The sequence below is a fragment of the Meriones unguiculatus genome, chromosome 18 (genome assembly GCF_030254825.1).
Source record: "Meriones unguiculatus strain TT.TT164.6M chromosome 18, Bangor_MerUng_6.1, whole genome shotgun sequence".
Classification (NCBI taxonomy): Eukaryota; Metazoa; Chordata; class Mammalia; order Rodentia; family Muridae; genus Meriones; species Meriones unguiculatus.
The window spans coordinates 69,691,559-69,710,889 of record NC_083365.1 but is presented as its reverse complement, the minus strand read 5'-3'; the positions used below and the strand labels follow the sequence as shown (position 1 = coordinate 69,710,889).

At 37.8% G+C, this 19,331-nt stretch overlaps 1 protein-coding gene across 2 annotated transcripts in view; it reads left to right on the top strand.

Moving 5' to 3' along the window:
- The window catches only part of Dpp10 (dipeptidyl peptidase like 10), a 1,523,950-nt gene that overhangs the window by 1,467,298 nt on the left and 37,321 nt on the right, over positions 1 to 19,331 (top strand). For both annotated transcript variants that reach the window (XM_060371777.1, XM_060371776.1), the window contains exons 14-17: positions 4,548 to 4,639; positions 5,230 to 5,277; positions 9,974 to 10,095; positions 11,921 to 11,968. In XM_060371777.1, coding sequence (XP_060227760.1) covers positions 4,548 to 4,639; positions 5,230 to 5,277; positions 9,974 to 10,095; positions 11,921 to 11,968 — 310 coding nt within the window. The remainder of the gene's footprint in view (positions 1 to 4,547; positions 4,640 to 5,229; positions 5,278 to 9,973; positions 10,096 to 11,920; positions 11,969 to 19,331) is intronic.

Here is a 19,331-nt window from a genome sequence, read left to right as displayed (position 1 = left end):
ACCCCTCCACTCATTGTTGTGGCAAAGTGCTCAGCAAACCTAGTGTTAGGGCATATTATGTATTTATTTATTCTTTTATTATTCTCTTTTAACAAATTCCCCCAGGGGTAGGGGACTAGAGGAAGAGAAAAGGGAGTGCAGCTCCAGACCACAACCCCTCCCCACCAAACTCTTCCCCTTAGACATTTACAATGTCTACTAAGCCCCAAGGGTGGAGCCAAGGGGAACTCCCTCAGCTGGGTGGAGGTAATCCAGGATGCTTGTCCCCCAACCCGTCCCCCCCCCCCAGGGACCCAGGCTCCTCTGCTCTTTGGTGAGGCCCTTCTAGATTAGGTGTCCCTGTCTGTTCCCAAGGCTTCAGCATCCAATTCAGCTCATCTGGCAGAGAGGCTTGCTGGTAGAGGTTGAGTCGCTGAGTTCAGAATAGGTGTAGGTGGAAAATGGGGTGCCACCTCCTGCCCCACCCCTCTTTCTCTGTAACCTATAGGTTCTGCTCTTCATCCCCACCCCTGTCCCAAGACCTGGCTGTGTGGATCCTAAGCTCCTACTACTTGAGTCTTGTTTTCACCTGCCAGGCCCTTCCCCCCACCCTCGCTTGGGGGAAACAGAGCTGTACTCAGTAGATCTAAAGCCTTTCTAGGATTATCAAAATCTGAGCAGCAACCTTGGGGAACCTGGGTCAGGAAGGATTTATTTTGCGCACACTTTGAGAATACAGTCCATCATGGTGGCAGGAGCTTACTGCTAGCAGCATCGTTTCCACAGTCAGGAAGCAGAGAGATGAGTGCTCACCTCACTTTCTCCTTTCTATTCAGCCTGGGACTCCAGCCCACGGGATGGAGCTGCCCACACTTAGGGTGTGTCTTCCTTTCTCAGTGAATACAAGATAGGGATTCCCTCACAGGGACATCCCCGAGAAGTGTCTTGTAGGTGATTCTAAATCGTGCCTTGTTGAGGTTCAAGATTAATCCTCACAATATCTCTCCCACTCAGAGAAGGGTGAGCAGAGTTTCCAGGCTACTTGAGATAAGCACTTGCATTGTAATCTTCCCAAATTGTTGCACTTGCCTGCTGTGTCTATTCAGCAACGAGAAGATTCACTCAGGAGAGCTGACAATTCCACAAAGAACAATTTTAAGTTGCATTATTGATTATAAGTACTGCAGAGAATCACATGCTCACAATTCATAATCCTATCACCTAATCAACCTAATAAAAGTTTTTCATTAAATTTCACTACTCTATCTGATTAGGACATTGTCTGAAAACAATGAGTTCATTTCCTGTGATGAATAGACAGTAAATTAAATCATCGTATTTTTAAGCAGCACATTACTTCCCTTTTTCAGAGACCATAAACTTTAGGCAGAACATAGTGTCAGATATTGAAGAAACAGGAATTTATCTGGTGACAAGCACTGGTAAAGGCGCTGGCACGCGTTCAGTTTGTGAACAGGAGTGTATGGTTCAGATTGTACTTCTTTGCATGATCTTACCTATCCAGAGTGTGTGTCTGACGTCTAGTCTCCTGAAAAAGCACTCTATTGTAGATTCCAGCCCTCTTTGGAGAATGAATGAAGTCTTATGATTGTTTCCTGTTTTGTTGGCATCTAACTGGTTAAAATCTCACAGATTTCCTGCCATCCTTGCATTTTTCACCTTTGGTCTAAAGTGTTTTAAATCATATTATTACCTCAGACAGTAATAAAGAACTTGATATACTGTGAATACTGACAGCCAGAAAGCAGAGAATTTATAAAAACAAGATTACTCACATTCATTTTCGTAATTTGATGCAGGATCTGGAGATGTGACCCAGACTGTGGGTCACATACTATGTAGCCAGGCACATATGTCACACAGTTCCCAGTCCTCCTGCCTCAGCCTCCTGACCAAAGAGATTTATGTCATTCACCAACACAGAAGGCAGGAGTAGAGCATTTAGGACATGGATAACATGTAGATACATACTAAGAAGACTAACAATGATTTGAAGATAGATTCTGTTACTATGGAAACAGAGTGGCATATAGACCATGTGTTTGCTTTCTGTTTCAAGTAGGAATGGCAGTAAGATATCATAAGACAATTCCCCCATAACATATATATATATCTTGAGAACATAACAACATCAAGAATATCTTGGGAATATTTCTCAAGTAGCATTCTCTCAGGGCAATGCTATTAAACTGTGCGTTAATAACATCCGTTACAACTTTTCAAAAGCCAAAGTTCTTAGTTTTAATATTTTTTTATTCTTGACATATGTTAAATACAATGAATTTCTCACTGTATCATTTATCTGTGTTCCACATATCTAGTCCTACTTTATTTGCTTGTAAATTCTCTAATACATGAGCAATACAGATGTTGCTCATGTATTATTTCTGACTTTAACTTTATTTTTTCATTGTCTTCCTTTGTGTGTACATAGAGACCCTGGGTATGAGATGGGTGGACATCAGAAGATAACATTTAAGATTGAGTTCTCTCCTTTCACTGTGTGCTGTAAGAATAAAACCTAGTCCAGCAGGCTTGTATGGCAAGCACGTTTACCTACCGAGCTATTCCACTGGCCTTGGCTTTTAGTTTATAAGACATTAAAGATTTCAACACCCCTCAGAGCATCTAGTTCAGTGGCTCCCAACCTGTGGGTTGTGACCCTTTTAGGGGCCTCGTGTCAGATATTCTGTATATCAGATATTTGCATTGCAATACTTAACCATAACAAAGTTACATTTATGAAACAGCAATGAAATAATTTTATGGTTGGGGGGTCAGTACAATGTGAGGAACTGTGTTAAAGGGTCCCTGCTTTAGGAAGGTTGAGAACCACAGCTCTAGATGAAGAGCTACAGTCACTTAATGATTGCTGAGAGTGAATGATTTAGGCTTTTTCAGGGATGAGCCCCTGCTAGGTTATCCAATCTTAAGTAGTAAGTATTAAATACAGTTGCATATGGCCGATACTAAATGAACTCAGTAGGTTGCATTTATATATACCTATAAATGTATTCATACATAAATATACATACATACATATATATGCATGTGTCTATATGTGTGTGAGAAAGAGTAATAATTTTAAAACGTCAAGAATTTGAAGGTGTGAGGGAGAGGGATAGATGAAAATATAGTAAATGCAGTGCTCATGTATGAAATTCTCAAAAAATGTTAATGAAATTTTCCATATCATGATTTGATGATATGGGAACACCTTTCTACCAAAGAAAGATTCCAAAATGTTTAGAGTTCAAATACCCTGCTATAACCATCTTGCTTTCAAATGATTCATCAAATAAAAGGAAAAATAACATTCAAAACATTGTCACTTGAGTTAATTTTATATTTAACTTTCTCAGACTTTATGTATATTTTATATAAATAGAAAGCATAGTACCATTTGACAAATAATAAATAAGTAAATAAGTAAATAAATAAATAAATAAATAAATAAAAAAGAACGAAAAATATTCGTGTCAATGAGAAAACCTGAAAGGTGAAGAGCCAGGGAAGCTCACATGCAGTGGACTCTAAGTTAGAACAGAGGCTGGAAAAGCAAGTACCAGTCACATGTGGTGACACCTGCCTGCAATCAAGCACTCCTGAGGCTGACTCCTGCATAGTAATACATGCTTGCTGTCCAGAGATTGGGAGGCCGAGGCAGAATGATCTCCAGACTCAAAACCAAACAGGAACGAGAAAACCATCACAGGTTGAAAGCACATGACCAAGTGCCCCAGCCCCAGGTGTTTTCTCAGCCATGTGCCTCTGGAACTATAAGAATGTTTGATTTTAAGATTAAAAATGTGGGCATCACAGATACAATCTAAAGTTATGAACTGCTGGCATTCTGTAGCACAGTGGGATGACTGTGGGGGACTAATATTTGGATATTTCAAAGCTAATAAGAAAGGTTGGCAGTATTCCTACCCCAAAAGTAGATAATCTGCAGTGAAGGAAAAGTCAGTTAGCCTGATCTAATCACCATGTGCTGGGCTGAAATATCCTGTGAGTGGGTGCAATTACTCACACATACAGAGAGGAATGATAAATGTTTGAGGAGGCAGGCAGCTCTGTCCTGCTTTGAACATTATACAACATACCGAATGTTACAGGAAGACACACATAAGAAAGGTGAAGAATAAATAGCACTGCTTAGTTGCAGCAAAGTTTCTTCTGAAATGTTTGCTATGACACAAATGTTTGGTGACTGTCCAGCTGCCACCTATTTCGGTGAGACGAGGAAGGTCTGACAGTAGAAGGAAGCGCTTCCCTCAGGGTAACTCACACCTGCATGCCCACCTGGTGCCTCCTGAATCATTTACCTGTGGCACAGGAATAAAGGCACTGTCCCACCATGGTCTCTTTATTAGTCCTTGGCTTTAATGTAGGGAACGGAATGTTAGTTGAGAATTAGATGAAGCAAAAGCTGCCAGTGTTTTTGGTTTTGTTTTTGTTGTTGTTTGGTTTTGTTTCTTTTTAGCCAGGAAGAATCTGTTTAAGTAAGAGTGAGAAATCAATATTTTCAATTTTATTTTTTGCAGAGTAAAAGCGAGCAAATCACGGTGCGGCATCTGACCTCAGGAAACTGGGAAGTGATAAGGATCTTGGCCTATGATGAAACAACTCAAAAAATGTGATTGTTTTTGCTTCTCTGTTTGGGTTGGCCATCAGCATTCTCAAGAGTAATCTTTTCTATTATTAGAGAATTATTTTCTTACCAAGGCCCTTGTTCAAGCAATCTATCCATGTAATAATAACCCTCTCTTTAAAAGCATTGTCTTAGGACTGGACCACACACTGCTCTTGCAGAGGACCCAGGTTCTGTTCCCAGTACCCTTATCAGGAGGCTCACAACTACTTGTAATTCTAGCTCCAGGGGAATCGTTTGCCCTCTGCTGGCATCTATGGGCACTTGTATGTCCATGCAACTATACACAGATACACATAAATAAAATAAAATAAAAAATCTTAAAACTCTTACCTTTGCTTAATTCATAGATCTGTTTCTACCACATACTCTTAAGAGAGTGGAAAAGCTCAAGGAGCAGGGTGATTATTTTACAAAGCAAGACAGATGCATTTCCCGAATGGAACAAATTCCCCTAACTGAATAACAAAACATCCCATGCCTGTCTTTTTGACAGGTTAGAAAATTCAAGTGAAGACTAAGGGCTGATGAAAATAAATCTACCTCTAATGTTTTTGCTATTTTTTTCTCAACAGTTACTTTCTGAGCACAGAGTCTTCCCCCCGAGGGAGGCAGCTGTACAGGTAGGTGGTGTGAACTCATTTCCCCAGGCTGATTTTCAGAGGCCACCACCCCAAGATGACAAAGGCATGGGGAAACCTCAACTCCTTTTCAATATAGCAAGGGAAAATTTAGTCTCTATGACAACCATAAAGTCTTAGTCTTGTCTTTTGGGTGATGACCTCAGCAAGCCTATAGAGGAACACCTGGATTAGGATTTTCATTCTTGCTATTTACATTTATTTTAATTTGCTGATAACAAAAACAAAAACAAAAAGCTAACAAACAAAGGATTTAGCTTTCACTTCAGAGAGAATAAAGGACTGTTTATTCTGGATTCCAATATGAGTGGCCATGGCCTGGAAACTGAGATTTAGGTCACCTCAAATACAGAGTTTCAGTTAGGTAACACTTTCACAGAGCTTTTTCAATAAAAGGACAAAAATGTCATAAATCAAGGTACTTTTCAAGTACACCAGTGGGAACCTCAGGTAGAAAACTTACAGTTGTCTGGGAAATCTGTGCTCTAGGCATCAGCGCTGGTATCTGATGGCATTCTTGGTTTAGAGGTTGGTAGAATCTTGGATTTTATTCATACATTCCAAAGGGATTTCCCAAATAGCCACACAATGCTAGTTCATATAAAGAGGTGGCCAATACATGGCTATTCAAGTGGCTAGGATAGCCCAAGATAATTTGGCTCTGAACCTGCAACATTCCAACTTCTCCACAACCTCTGATTATGAAGCAGTCAACTGGTCTCTGTAAATGTTCCATGAAGTGTCTGTCTTGGAAATTTAGTTCACACTACAGACACACGACAATGAAGAAATTTAAAAATATGAGTCTAATATCCAAAATGGCTACTCATTCTAGAAAAAAAACTTCACACTTTTACGCTGGTCCTTCAGCTGAGATCCTGGGAGACATGCTCAGACTGGAGATTCCCCTGTCTCTTCTTCATTTGATTTGTTCATTTTTATAGTTCCACAGTACTTTTGTGCATACTTTTGTGGCTTACTTTTCTCACCTCCACACACTGCAGACCTTTGCATTTTTTCCTAGCAATATTTCCTTCCGCATCATCTCATGTTGAGTTTTCTGTACATCAATCAATGTGGCATGAATCTAATTCATGCCTTTGTAAAATAATAGCATGATGGCTGGGTCTCTGAATACAAATTCCAGCAGGTAATGGCTTCTTTCTTTTATTCTTTGTCTTTTTTGTTTGTTATTATTGTCCTGAAGTTCATGGAATTAGATGAGATTGTTGGAGAAAGTTACCTTAACTTAACCTTAACTTAAAGTTACCTTAGTTTAACTAAAATGAAGTAATAAAAATGTGAATATTCCACATCTGCCCAGCATTTCCAAATATGAAACTAAATTTATCAAGGGCTTAAAAATCAGCTATTCAGCATTAAAATATCTCCTCATTCTGCAAGCTCTCAACAGGACCTCACAAGAATGACTTGTTATTTTGGGCAGGCAAAGGGGCTATTATTTCTGGATTCTCCGTGCACTTTCTGATTTCCATTTCACATACCCGTTTTTAAACATGTCAAGGCTGCTGTGTTTTATTCTCAGTGGAAATTCACACTGTTTGAAAAAGTTTCACCTCTCCTTACCAAGCAGCCTAGATTTTTTTTTTTTTGAGAGTTAAAAAATGTATATTGAAGACTGGGGATAAAGTGCTTACTTACGGCAAGCATAGGAACAAGAGTTTAAATTTTTCAATTCCTATGAAAATGCAGGGTAGATGAAAATCCAAGATTTGAGAAGTGAAGATGTGTGGTTCCCAGAGCAAGCTGACTAGCTAGACTAGCCAGAGTAGGCGAGCTCCTAATTCAAAGAGAGACTGCTTAATTAAATAAAGTAGTGGCAATTGCAAAAGAGATCCACATGAACGTCCAGCCTCCATAGCCTGTATGTACACAAGCGAACACACCCTGGAGGATGGCATCTCTCACACTCAGAGTGGGTCTTCTCACATCAATAAGCAAAATTGAGAAAATACCTCAGAGATGTACTCACATTTCAACCAAATCCAGATAACTCATCATTATGTTCTATGAAGTTGATAATGAAAACTAATACTCAAAACTATTAAAATGTTTTAGAGATGTAGAAATACTTCATTGTATTTTATTCCTTTCATTAAAAAATAGATTTCATAAAAGAAATGATCATTGGAGATAAGCCTTGGTCAAGGGCACTGATAAACTTACTTGATGCTCTTTGCTCTTTTTAGTCTAAATATGTCTTGGATCACATCAGCTGTTTAAATGTGTAGGCTTAATATTTTGACTTTGTCATGGAAGTCAGTTTTCCCATGACCTGGACTGGTGCGGTGGACTGTGCTCTAAAGAGAACACAGTGTTGTAAAGTGCCCTCTTACATGGCTCATGAAATGCCAGTTGGCTTGACAGTAAGATGGAGTTTGACCCAGAAAACTCAATCTGTGTCTTACATGAGCTGTAAAAATGATCAGTGATTGATTTAATGCACCAAAAACTCAAAACTGTTACCAAATCCAGTGTCAGTATTTTTGTCTATAAGTACTGTATTTTTTTGTTTGTTAGTTTTGGGAATGTTATAAACTGGGATTGTCATAAACTAAGTAGTGTAAATGGGTACTGGGGAAATAGTCAGTAATTTGTTGTATAAGCAAGAGGATCTGTGTTCTAATCCTGAACACACATATGAAAAGTGTGCCATGCATGCTTGTAATCATACTGCTAGATAGATGGAGACATAGAAGAATCCCTGGAGATTGCCAGCCTGGCAATATAGCCAAAATGGCAAGCTTTGGGTTCAAAAACATGAGGAGGGAAAAAGCAGAGGGTGACACCAACATCAGCATTTGGTTCCTGCCCATACATGCATAAGAGAGTATTCCTAAACAAACATGCATATCACATATGCACACACACTAAATAAATAGGTCTCAAATACCAGCATGAATCTCCAGGGAGCTTGAATGTGAAAGCTTTGTGGAAGAGGACAGAAACAGAAAAGCTTAGTGTCAGCATCCTAGAGCAGACCCTTTCCAACATAGACACTCACTTAAGCCCTCTGGAATGATGATTAGACATCACTGTGGATGTATTTAATAAAATTGAATTGTGCTCTAAGAATTGGTTAAGTGACAAAATTTATAACCATAGTTCAAATAAATTTATGTGATTATCTCACAAGTCATCAAAGGATGAGTTTATAAGTTCCTGGAATTTTTAAGTTCTGTGAACTATAATGAGATCACAGCATTTCAAGTGTGAAATTGTAACTCTGTAGGCTGCAAATAACACTAAGCCTGAATTTCTTCTCCCACTCTCATGTCCACATCTTCTCTTCTCACAGGATTGTCATATATTACACGTCAAAATCAATATGCTTATTACTCACACATGTGGATATATCTAAATTTGTGGTCCATTCTAAAATGTGTTTGAGAATACTTTGCTCAAATAAGCTCTTTTAAAAAGCTTTTGGTTAGTATGTATTAATTATACATAGTAATGTCATCATGACATTTTCATACATGTGTATAATGTATTCAAATTACATTCTCTTACCTTGTCCTCTCCCACTCATGTTTCTCTTCTTCCTCCACTCAGGAAATCTCCCTTCTACTTCCATATAGTGTGTGTGTGTGTGTGTGTGTGTGTGTGCATGTTGGGGGGGTTGTTAGGGTTAATTACAGGAATACGGGCAACTTATCAGTGGCTAACCCACAGAAGAAATTGTCTCTCCTTCCCTCAGGAGCCATTAGCTGCCACAATCCCCAAGGACATGCATCATGAACACTCCTCTCTTTGGAGAGGAACAGAAACATATGTTTTCATTTGCTTACTAAGCTAATGTTACACTTAAAAGTATTTCTAAAATAAAACTTATTGATATGTGGTTTAATCTTGAAGGAATTTGTCATGCTTTCTCGTCTAAAGCATCATTATCATAAAATAAAGACAAAAACTTCCAGTAACCTTGCATATGTCAGTAGTATTTTATATATTTTCATGCATAAGTGTAGTTTCTTCACTAAAAATTTCAGTGCCAAGTTTTTATAGGGAAAGTTAGAATACTGAATTTTAATGTCTAGGCTGTTGTGGTTACAAAGCCATGAGCTTCACTTAGGGGGAGTTGTAGAAATAATTATTCATCTTTTTGGCTGATATTTATTGAGGATTGCTTTAATTCTGCCACTGTGAACAAGTCTTCTTGTAGACTGTAGATACAAAGAACATGTAGGGGCTGGAGGTAGCTCAGCTGTTAAAAATCTGTACTGTACTTGCAGAAGACCAGAGTTCAGTTTCTGGAACCCAGATACCATCTTCTGGCCGCCTCAGGTATCCGCACATATGTGCACATACACACATGGGCATACACGCAAACAAAAATGAAATAAACATTAAAAGGGAAATGAAGTTAACAGTAAATATAATAGTGAATTCCATGGAAATTGGTACATTTATAGCCATGTGCACCCACAGTTTTTATGCACATATCATAATTAAATGCTATTCCCCAAAAGAAAAAAAAAGTAGATGTCCTAACTTTAATAACAGAAAGCAATTTTGCATGTATTGGATGAATCAGAAGCTTGAAAGAATTTTCATGGGAGCTCTGAGGCAAGGTTTCTATTTGACTGTATTTAAATGCTATGAATTTCAAGTGTCTATGTTAACAATATTTCTCATTTTTGTTTTGTTTTTCCAGTGCTTCTACTGAGGGACTGTTGAATCGGGATTGCATCTCATGTAACTTTATGAAAGAAGATTGCACATATTTTGATGCCAGCTTCAGTCCCATGAACCAACATTTCTTGTTGTTCTGTGAAGGTTAGATAATATAAGCTTTTCAGTAGGATTCATTGTATACACTTGGTTTAACCAGTTTCTATTACCATCATTAATAAAATCATTTCCTGAGATTTGAAACTTTTGCACTATTTCACTGGAGGCCAGAAGAGGGCACCAGATTTCCTTAAAAAAGGAGTAGGTGGTTGTGAACTTCTTAATTTGGGTACTGGGGACTGAATCAAGGTTATTTCTATTTTTTCCTAGGACAATAACTGAGCCATCTCTCCAGTCCCCTCAAAATAGAAATACTTAGAAATTAAAGCAGAAGTACAATCTAGAGGAACATGTGAACTGGGGAATCTAAAGAGGTGGACAATTATTTTGACAAAACCACAGCACATAATTTGCCTATTTAAAAGCCTGCCTTCCTCATAAACAGTAGGTTTATTGTTAAGAGATTTAGGATCAGTGGGGACTATGAAGCCAAATCCATTGTCAAAATTCTTTCCTTGTAAGAATGAGGACATGAATTTGGTCCCCAGAAATCACATTTCAAAAACCGTTGAGTATGATGGCATGCACTTACAATCCCAGTGCTGGGAAGAGAGTTAGGAAGATAGCGTGGGCTTGGTGGCATCCAGCATCACCTACTTGGCAAATTCCTGGCCATTGAGAGACATTATCTCAATAACAACAATAACAAAAATTAAATATTGATGACAACTAAAGAGCCATGCCCAAGGTTGTCCTTAGCTCCCCACCTGCACACATACACAGAAGGATCTGTTCACACAGAACACCCACACTTTCCATGAAAGGATTGAGATTTATGTGAACTCTTCTTCATTTGAGGTTGAGCAATTGCTCAGAAATCTTATTACTTCATTTATCTTATGACATCATGTCATAGTCTTGCATGGATGTGTTTAGAGAAACCTTGCAATGATGTATTAAAAAGAATTTATTTGCTTTAATGTGGTACTGTACTTCTCAGAGATGAAATGGAATCCATACATCCCCTTGGAATGCAATGAGTTGCATGAATTTGTCTGTTTGTATTTTATTTTATCTTTTTTAATTCTTTATTAATTACACTTTATTCACTTTGTATCCCCCCCTGTGGTTCCCTCCCTTCTCTCATCCCAATCCCTCCCTTCCTCCACCCTCTGCATGCATGTCCCTCCCCAAGTCCACTGATAGGGGAGGTCTTCTTTTCCTTCCTTCTGATCCTAGTCAATTAGGTCTCATCAGGAGTGGCTGCATTGTCTTCTTCTGTGGCCTGGTAATGCTGCTTCCCCCTCAGGGGGAGGTAATTAAAGAGCAGGCCAATCAGTTTATGTCAGATACATTCCCTGTTCCTATTACAATGGAACCCACTTGGATACTGAACTGCCATGAGCTACATCTGTGCAGGGGTCTTAGGTTATCTCCGTGCATAGTCCTTGGTTGGAATATCAGTCTCAGAAAAGACCACTGTGCTCAGATTATTTGGTTCTGTTGCTCTCCTTGTGGAGTTCCTGTCCTCTCCAGATCTTACTGTTTCCCACTTCTTTCATAAGATTTGTGTTTGTCTGTTTCATTGTATTTTAAATACAAAGTACTTCCCTATGGAAAAGGGATCTCTTGTCATGTAGTTCTTATGATAAGCATGACTTAGATGTTCTTATTATGTTTATTTATTTGCTTGTGTGTTATGCATTATGTGCACATGGCATGATGCAAATGTGGTGGTCTGAGGACAACTTGGGAGTTAGCTCTCTTCTTCCACTATCGACTTGGCAGCAAGCACATTTCCCCATTCAGCCATATTACCAGACACCTTTCATATGTTTAAAAACCTTATATGTATATTTTTAAATTTCAGGTCCAAGAGTCCCAGTGGTCAGCCTCCATAGCACGGACAACCCAACAAGTGAGTAGAGGAGGAGACAGCTTGGAAAATGATGCTTGGCCTCGGTCATAGCCAAAGTAGTTTCTTGTCTGTTTGTTTTTGCTTTGTTTTGTTTTTATTCTGGATGCCATACTCTCTAGAACCTTCTTCAAAGGTGTCCTTAGTACAATGGATGCTTTGTAGAGACTGCCAAGTTGATTTTACATAGGTTAATAAAACAGTAAACTGAGTGGTTTGATCATGTTACAGGTTAGGTTAGATCTTGACACCTGCTATATCTACATCCAATGAAGAATGAATCACAATTTCCTGCATTCCCACCTGCTTGCCTCTGAGTTTCTGGGTCGTTTTTGAGTCCCACTTAGGTTATGTTCTATCTAATGCCTTTTAGAGAGATTACCACATTTCATAGCCATAAGTATATCTCTTTATATTGAAAACATCACTTGCTTATTTGCCTTGAGAATAGAGGAGCATGAGTTCACCTCTTTTTTACTGGGAAAGAAAATATTTTAATTTATTGGTTAAGGTAATTTCAAATTTATATACAGTCATAAAATATTAGGAAAAGTTATGGAACATTCTATGTGTTTTATTTTATCTTATTATTACTAGATATGCAGACATCATCTTATATATAAATTAATTAATATGTTTATGAATATTCTTGACTATTCATTTATATATTCAGTCAACTTTAGTTTTTATTAGTAACCCACCACATTATCAAATAATGCAGCATAAGCCAAGGATTCATTGATAAAATGGTTGTGTATTTAAGAACTTAAAGCAAATTGAATGAGTAAATACATGATTAAGTTACTTTTCTTTCAAGGTTTCTGAATTCACTTTTATTTTATGTGTATGTGTTTCTATGCGTACTATACACACATGTACGAGATGCATGCAGACATACCCATGGAAGCTACAGAAGGCAGTTGACCCCCGCAGCAGGATTTATAGCCAGTTGTGAGATGCCCAGTGTGGGTACGAGGAAGCAAACCCAGACCTCTGCAAGAGCAGTTTGCACAGTATTCCAGTCTGCAGCTGAGCTGATCTCAGAATGAATTTCCGTATTGTGTTGCTCTTTCATCTGTCTTTCATCTTTATTTTCTAAACTTACCAAGTCAAAGTGCTCTACTGAGCTGTACAATCATTTAAAATTATTTGTATTTGTGGAAGGGAATGTGTGCCACGTGGGTCTAGGTGCCAATGGAGGCCATGGGGGGGGGGGCTGCATTCCCTGGAAGTGACCTTCCAGGCGGTTAGGAGCTGCCTGATACGGGTGTTGAGAGCTGAACTCAGTTCTTCTGCAAGAACGGGACTCATTCATGAACACAGAGCCATCTTTCTAGCCATATAAGCTATGTAACCGTAATATTAAATTTTTACTGGTTGATTTTTTTTAAAATCAGAGAGCATTCCTAGGATATTTTGTTTTATTATTTCCTTTTACATATAAAGAAACTGAGTCACAGACAGATTAAGGGATTCTGCCAGAATCATATTAGTACTTAATAGAGGCAGAAATCAAATAAGGCAATCTGACCTTAGAATATGTTTCTGTCAAGACTTTCTCCAGAGTGACATGTGCTGATTAGCCATCCTCGTTAGATGATGCTATAGCTGTAAGTGCATAACAGTGGAGGACGTGACCAAAAGAAACATCGCATGCGTGTCCAGGAGGACTGTATCCTCATCAGCTGTTCCCACCAGGATGGATGCTGAATTTGTGTCCTTTTTTCTTCTATGGCTGGAAGACAGCTCAGCATTTATTTCAATTTCTACCCATGCTTTATGCCAGTCTTCAGCACATGCCTTAAAGGAGGTGTGGCAAATGAAGGAATCTGGTCACTACTCATAGCAAAGATGTTTTTTGACAGTGGTAACTTTTTATTTCTACACGTATATGGGGTCCTTTGAAATGTGTGTGGGAATTAAGACATTCTATGTTGAGTTAAATTGGAATCACATAATTACCACTTTGATTAAATTCTATAATATACATAATTCATAGAAATAGCAAATGTCTAAAAGCAGCCCAGGCCTTCATTTAATAGTAAACATTTCAGCAATCAGAACATCAGATTTGGAGAACCTACTTATGAATGCAGTATCCAAGCAGAGATAGATATGACAACTTCAGTTGAGTTAACCAAATAGAAAGAAATTTTGATTTTGCAGAGAAAAAATCAGAGAGCAGAAACAAGCCAGATATTAATGCTGGGGATCACTTTTCTTAGACAATGGGACAAATACATTTATACTAAGAGATATGTTTATGATCTATGAGATATAGCAGCTCTGGGTGTGACATTGCATATTTGACCTCTGTCAAAAGATAATTCAAAGAAAAAGTTTATGAGATATTGATTTAATTTTATCCCACTGTTGCAAAGCCATTTTTTTTATAACATTGCTGGCAATTAAGAACATTTCTTCTGACAAATTGCCAATTATTGCTAATACTCCCACCAAGAAGTCAGCTCTGATTGCCTTAGGATCAAAAGTATAGTTTTTAAGTGGGCTAGGTGAACTGAGGTCAGGTGCTTGCTTTTCTTTTAAAGGACAATTATTTAGGAAGAAAAAGGTTTTTGTTTTTTGTTTTTTTGTTTTTTTTATTCAATGACAAGTTAGTCTGAGGGTGGATAAAAATAGAAGCATCAATGAGGCACACTTCTGCTCTCTGGACCACATGAGGTAAAATAGGTCATGAAAAGAAAATTGTGAAAACACGGTAAGGCTACTTAAGCATCACTGAAAACCAATGGGGAAAAAAGTAAATAAAATATCATCTTAATATCTTTCCTAATAAATTAATAACACAACAGATTTATTTTAATGATGACTGCATAGAAGTAGACTCTCATAGTTTTCTATTAGAAATACAAAGAGCAAGAAACATTATAAAATGTAACAAAATCTGCATCCTTCAATATTTCATATCATCTTTTTCTTACAAAGCAAGATAAAATTTGAACATAAATTTATAAAATGAATATATTGATTATCATAAATTATATAAAATTGCAAGAAGGGACCAGGTATATAACTAAGGTATTAAAAAACTCTTCAACACACACAAAGCACCAAGTTCAGCCACTGTCACCACACATCCTGGGTGTGGAGATTCATTCCTGTGTTTCCAGCATTCTGGAGGTAGAGGTGAGATGATCAGAAATTCAAAGACGTTCTTAGCTACATAGTGAGTTCAAAGCTAAGGTAGGATCATGAGAGTCTGTCTCAAAAACAAAACCATGACAAAAACAAATCGATAGTCTCAGATATTCAGAGTTCTTACATTTATGTGGGAAACTTTCGGGTGATTTTGTTTTTGTTGTCTCTGTTTTAATATTTTCTACATGCTCCAAACTGAACATACACCTCGTGTATGTCGACTTCGTACATGGCATAAATTCAACATTTTTTTCCATTGTTAATGTTTGAAACACTTTTTTTTTGCCCTATTGCTGTCCATTCTCATCCAATTCTTTCACATTGTTTTTCCCCCTGCTTTAAGGCATGTCTGTTTCCTTTATTTTGTCTCTTTCTTTTTCCAGCCTTCCCTTTGACCTTTTCTCTGAATGTATTCTTTTCCTTACTACGTGTTCATTCTCTTCTCACTTCTTATCATTCTCCTTCTCATTGCCTTTACATTATTCTGTTCTCCTTATCTGCTCTTTGCATTCCAACCTCTACATTTAACTGAATGCCTTAGCATGACCTCATCTTTAAATTGATGAAGGGAACAAGTCTTGTTTACCAAACTTATTTTCTGAATTTATTGTAACTTATGGTGTGCCTATACAGTTGTATTAAATAAAAAAAAAATGTTGGGCTATATATTATTTATTATTAGTCCTAAAAGTAACACATTGGTATTATTTAACCCACTATCACAAATAATAAGACAGAAACTTTTAGGTTTATAATTGCCTTATTTACCTTGGCGAGGCATATATTCCATCTACACTGGTTCAATTTCCTCACCATCCATCTCCCAGCCCCAATTCCATGCCATCTGCCTTAATTCTCCTCAGCTTGCCTACCATATCTAATCACATAGTAGTTGCTTTTATTCTTCATCTGGGCCTTTCCACTTCATTATTGCAGTCCCTTCTTTGGGCCCATGTGGTTTCTTCTCCATGCTAATCCATCATGGTGTCCTCCTTCCTCCTCTCTTCCCATCAGTCCCCTGTCTCAGAAACCCAGGAACCTTAGCCACGCTGATCCCATTCTAACCTGCCCAGGTATAGGCCATTTAATTAACTGATCAGGTATGTCTTAGGCAGATTTACAAAACAAGGATAGATGTAACCATATTTTGAGGTCCAGTAGCATGCATCAGACCAACCTCCAACACCACACCCACACTATTGTGAAATGTTTTAAATCTTTCTTAAATTTGTTTTTTAAGTACAATTTAGTTCTCTGTGTTCATGGAAAGATATTTATTTTATAAGCAAACTAATTCCATTTAATGTAATATAAAAAAAATTTCAACTGCTGGTATAGAGATATAATTAGTTTACTTGTAATTATGTTTTTCCCACTGGTAATTTATAATAAGTTATTTGAAATTACTACAGTAATACTCCCACATTGGTCCCACTAGATGTTATTGCTCATTTACCTAATTATTAATTATAATTCAATAATCTACTACACATTTATAAAACACAATGTTAAATAAGATCTGTATTTATGGGTATAAGGATAAAAATTTAACAAATATTAATGTCATGTCATTTGTACTAACAATAACAACATCAAGTGATGTCGGCAGAAAGTAGTTGTTTTCTACAGAATATGGAGTGTGCTTTTATGACAGTGCTTAGAGTAGGATTTATTATTATTAGTGGATTCTACAGAGTAAGAATTTGCAGTTTTGGGGCCAGTAAGATAGTGCAATGGGGGAAAGTACCTGTTGCCAGGCTCATGAGTTCCAGTCCCCAGGCACAGAGGTAGAAGGAAAGAACCCCATAAAATTGTGCTCTGACCTCCAAATGTGTGCCATGGTTTGCACATGTTTACAGACACACTGATACATGTATAAATGAAAATGTAATCCAATTGTTTGAAATATGAATTCACATTTCATAACACTTATTATGAAATATTGTTGTAGCTTCCATAAAAATGTGTTAGCATTTAAATAACACAAGGTGGGTGAGTTTTAGGAATGTCAGAAAACACATTGCTCATAATTTGTTATTGAGAAACATATTTAATAAGCAGATTTTTTTAGAATACTGTTAAGGTAGCTTAAGCTTTTTTAATATAATTTGTATTTAGTACAGTCTATTTACTTTGTATCACAGCTGTAGCCCCCACCCTCATCTCCTCCCAGTCCTCCCTCCCTTTCTCCTCTCCTTCCATGCCTCTTCCCCAGTCTACTGATATGGGAGGACATTCTCCCCTTCCATCTGACCTTAGCCTATCAGGTCTCATCAGGACTGTCTTTCATTGTCTTCCTCTGTGGCCTGGTAAGGCTGCCCCTCCCCCCCTCAGGGGAAAGTGATCAAAGAACCAACCACTGAGTTGATGTCAGAGACAACCTCTGTTCCCCTTACGAGGAAGCCCGTTTGAAAACAGAGATGCCATGGGCTACATCTGTGCAGGGGTTCTAGGTTATCTCCATGCATGGTCCTTGGTTGGAGTATCAGTCTCAGAAATGACCCCTGATTTTTTGGTTCTGTTGCTCTCCTTATGGAGCTCCTGTCCCCTCCAGGTCTTTCTATCTCCCCCTTCTTTCATCAGATTCCCTGCACTCTGCCCAAAGTTTAGCTATGAGTCTTGGCATCTGCTTTAATACCCTGCTGGGTAGGGTCTTTCAGAGGCCCTCTCTGTAGACTCAGATGTCCCTCAATTGAGGAACGGATACAGAAATTGTGGTATTTTTATACAATGGAATACTATTTAATGGAATACTATTAAAAACAAGGAAATCATGAAATTGTCAGGCAAATGGTGGAAACTAGAAAAGATCATCCTGAGTGAGCTATCCCAGAAGCAGAAAGACACACATAGTATATACCCACTTACAAGTGGATATTAGACATATAATATAAGACAATCATACTAAAATCTGTATACCTAAAGAAGCTAAGCAAGAAGGAAGACCCTGAATAATATGATCAGTTCTCACTCAGAAAGGCAAATGGGATGGAAATCAGAAGAGGGAGAAAACAGGAAACAGGACAGGAATAAGCAGTAATTTGAACCAGGAATGGTAGCACACACCTTTAATCTCAGTACTTGGGAGGCAGAGCCAGGAAGATCTCTGTGAGTTCAAGGCCAGCCTATTCTACAAAGTGAATCCAGGATGGCCAGATCTATATAGAGAATCTCAGTCTCAAAAAACCCCACAAAATAGCCAAAATTTGCTGGGAATGAGATCACCAATAGAAGTCTAAGTCAAGGAATACACAGAAATGGATGGACTGTGATAGAGCATGGTCATTTCTCTTGCTTTCTTAGGTAGAGGGTAACACCCGTTGGTAAGACACTCACTTGGCAGATGTGAGGCACTGGGCTCTATTCCCAGCACAGCAAACAATACCAGCAGGAAAGCTAGGATCTCACTATAGTAAGTAGATAATTAAAATATAGGAAATACAAAAAAAAGTGAGTAAACAAGATATGATTTTATAAATAAAATCAATAAACATAAAATACTTGAAATGAGCACTATCAAAGAAAGTATCAATCAGGTTGTTGGTTTGAAACAGTATCAAAAGAGACCTTCTAGAAATACACAAAGAAATACATAAAGAAGTCAATGACCTCTGTTGACAATGGGCCCGTTTCTATGTCTCATCTTTGGCTGTAATCAAAATGGTGACAAAGCTTGTAAAAAATTGATGAAATAATAGCTAGAAATCACCAAAATATTATTAAAAATTGTTAAATAAACAAAAGGCCAAATAACATAAATTCTAGTAAAAATTGTATTGATGGACAGAAAATTCAAACTGTAGAAAGCCATGATAAAAGGAGAAGTAAACCAGTAAAAAAAAAGTGTTAGATCCACCCATTGTGCATAAGATTGGCTAAATGTAACTACATGTGTTTCATCAGGCAAGAAGAAAAAGAAATTCCATGGAACCCATAGATTCAAAATGCAGATAGAAAGTAAAAGGCTTTACTGCTGTATTCTACACAATGCTTGGTGAATGTACCATCAAATACACACAAGCTGTTCTAGAGGACAGAGCTCCAGGCAGATGCGGTAGTACACATAGCTAATTGTAGTAAGTGGGAGGCAGTGGAGGGTCAATATCAGGCTGCAGATTACTTTAGGCTGTAAGAAGAATTCAAATCCAACATGGAGGCATAATGAGACCCCTTCTAAGAAAGGAAGAAAACCTCCATCAATAATCTG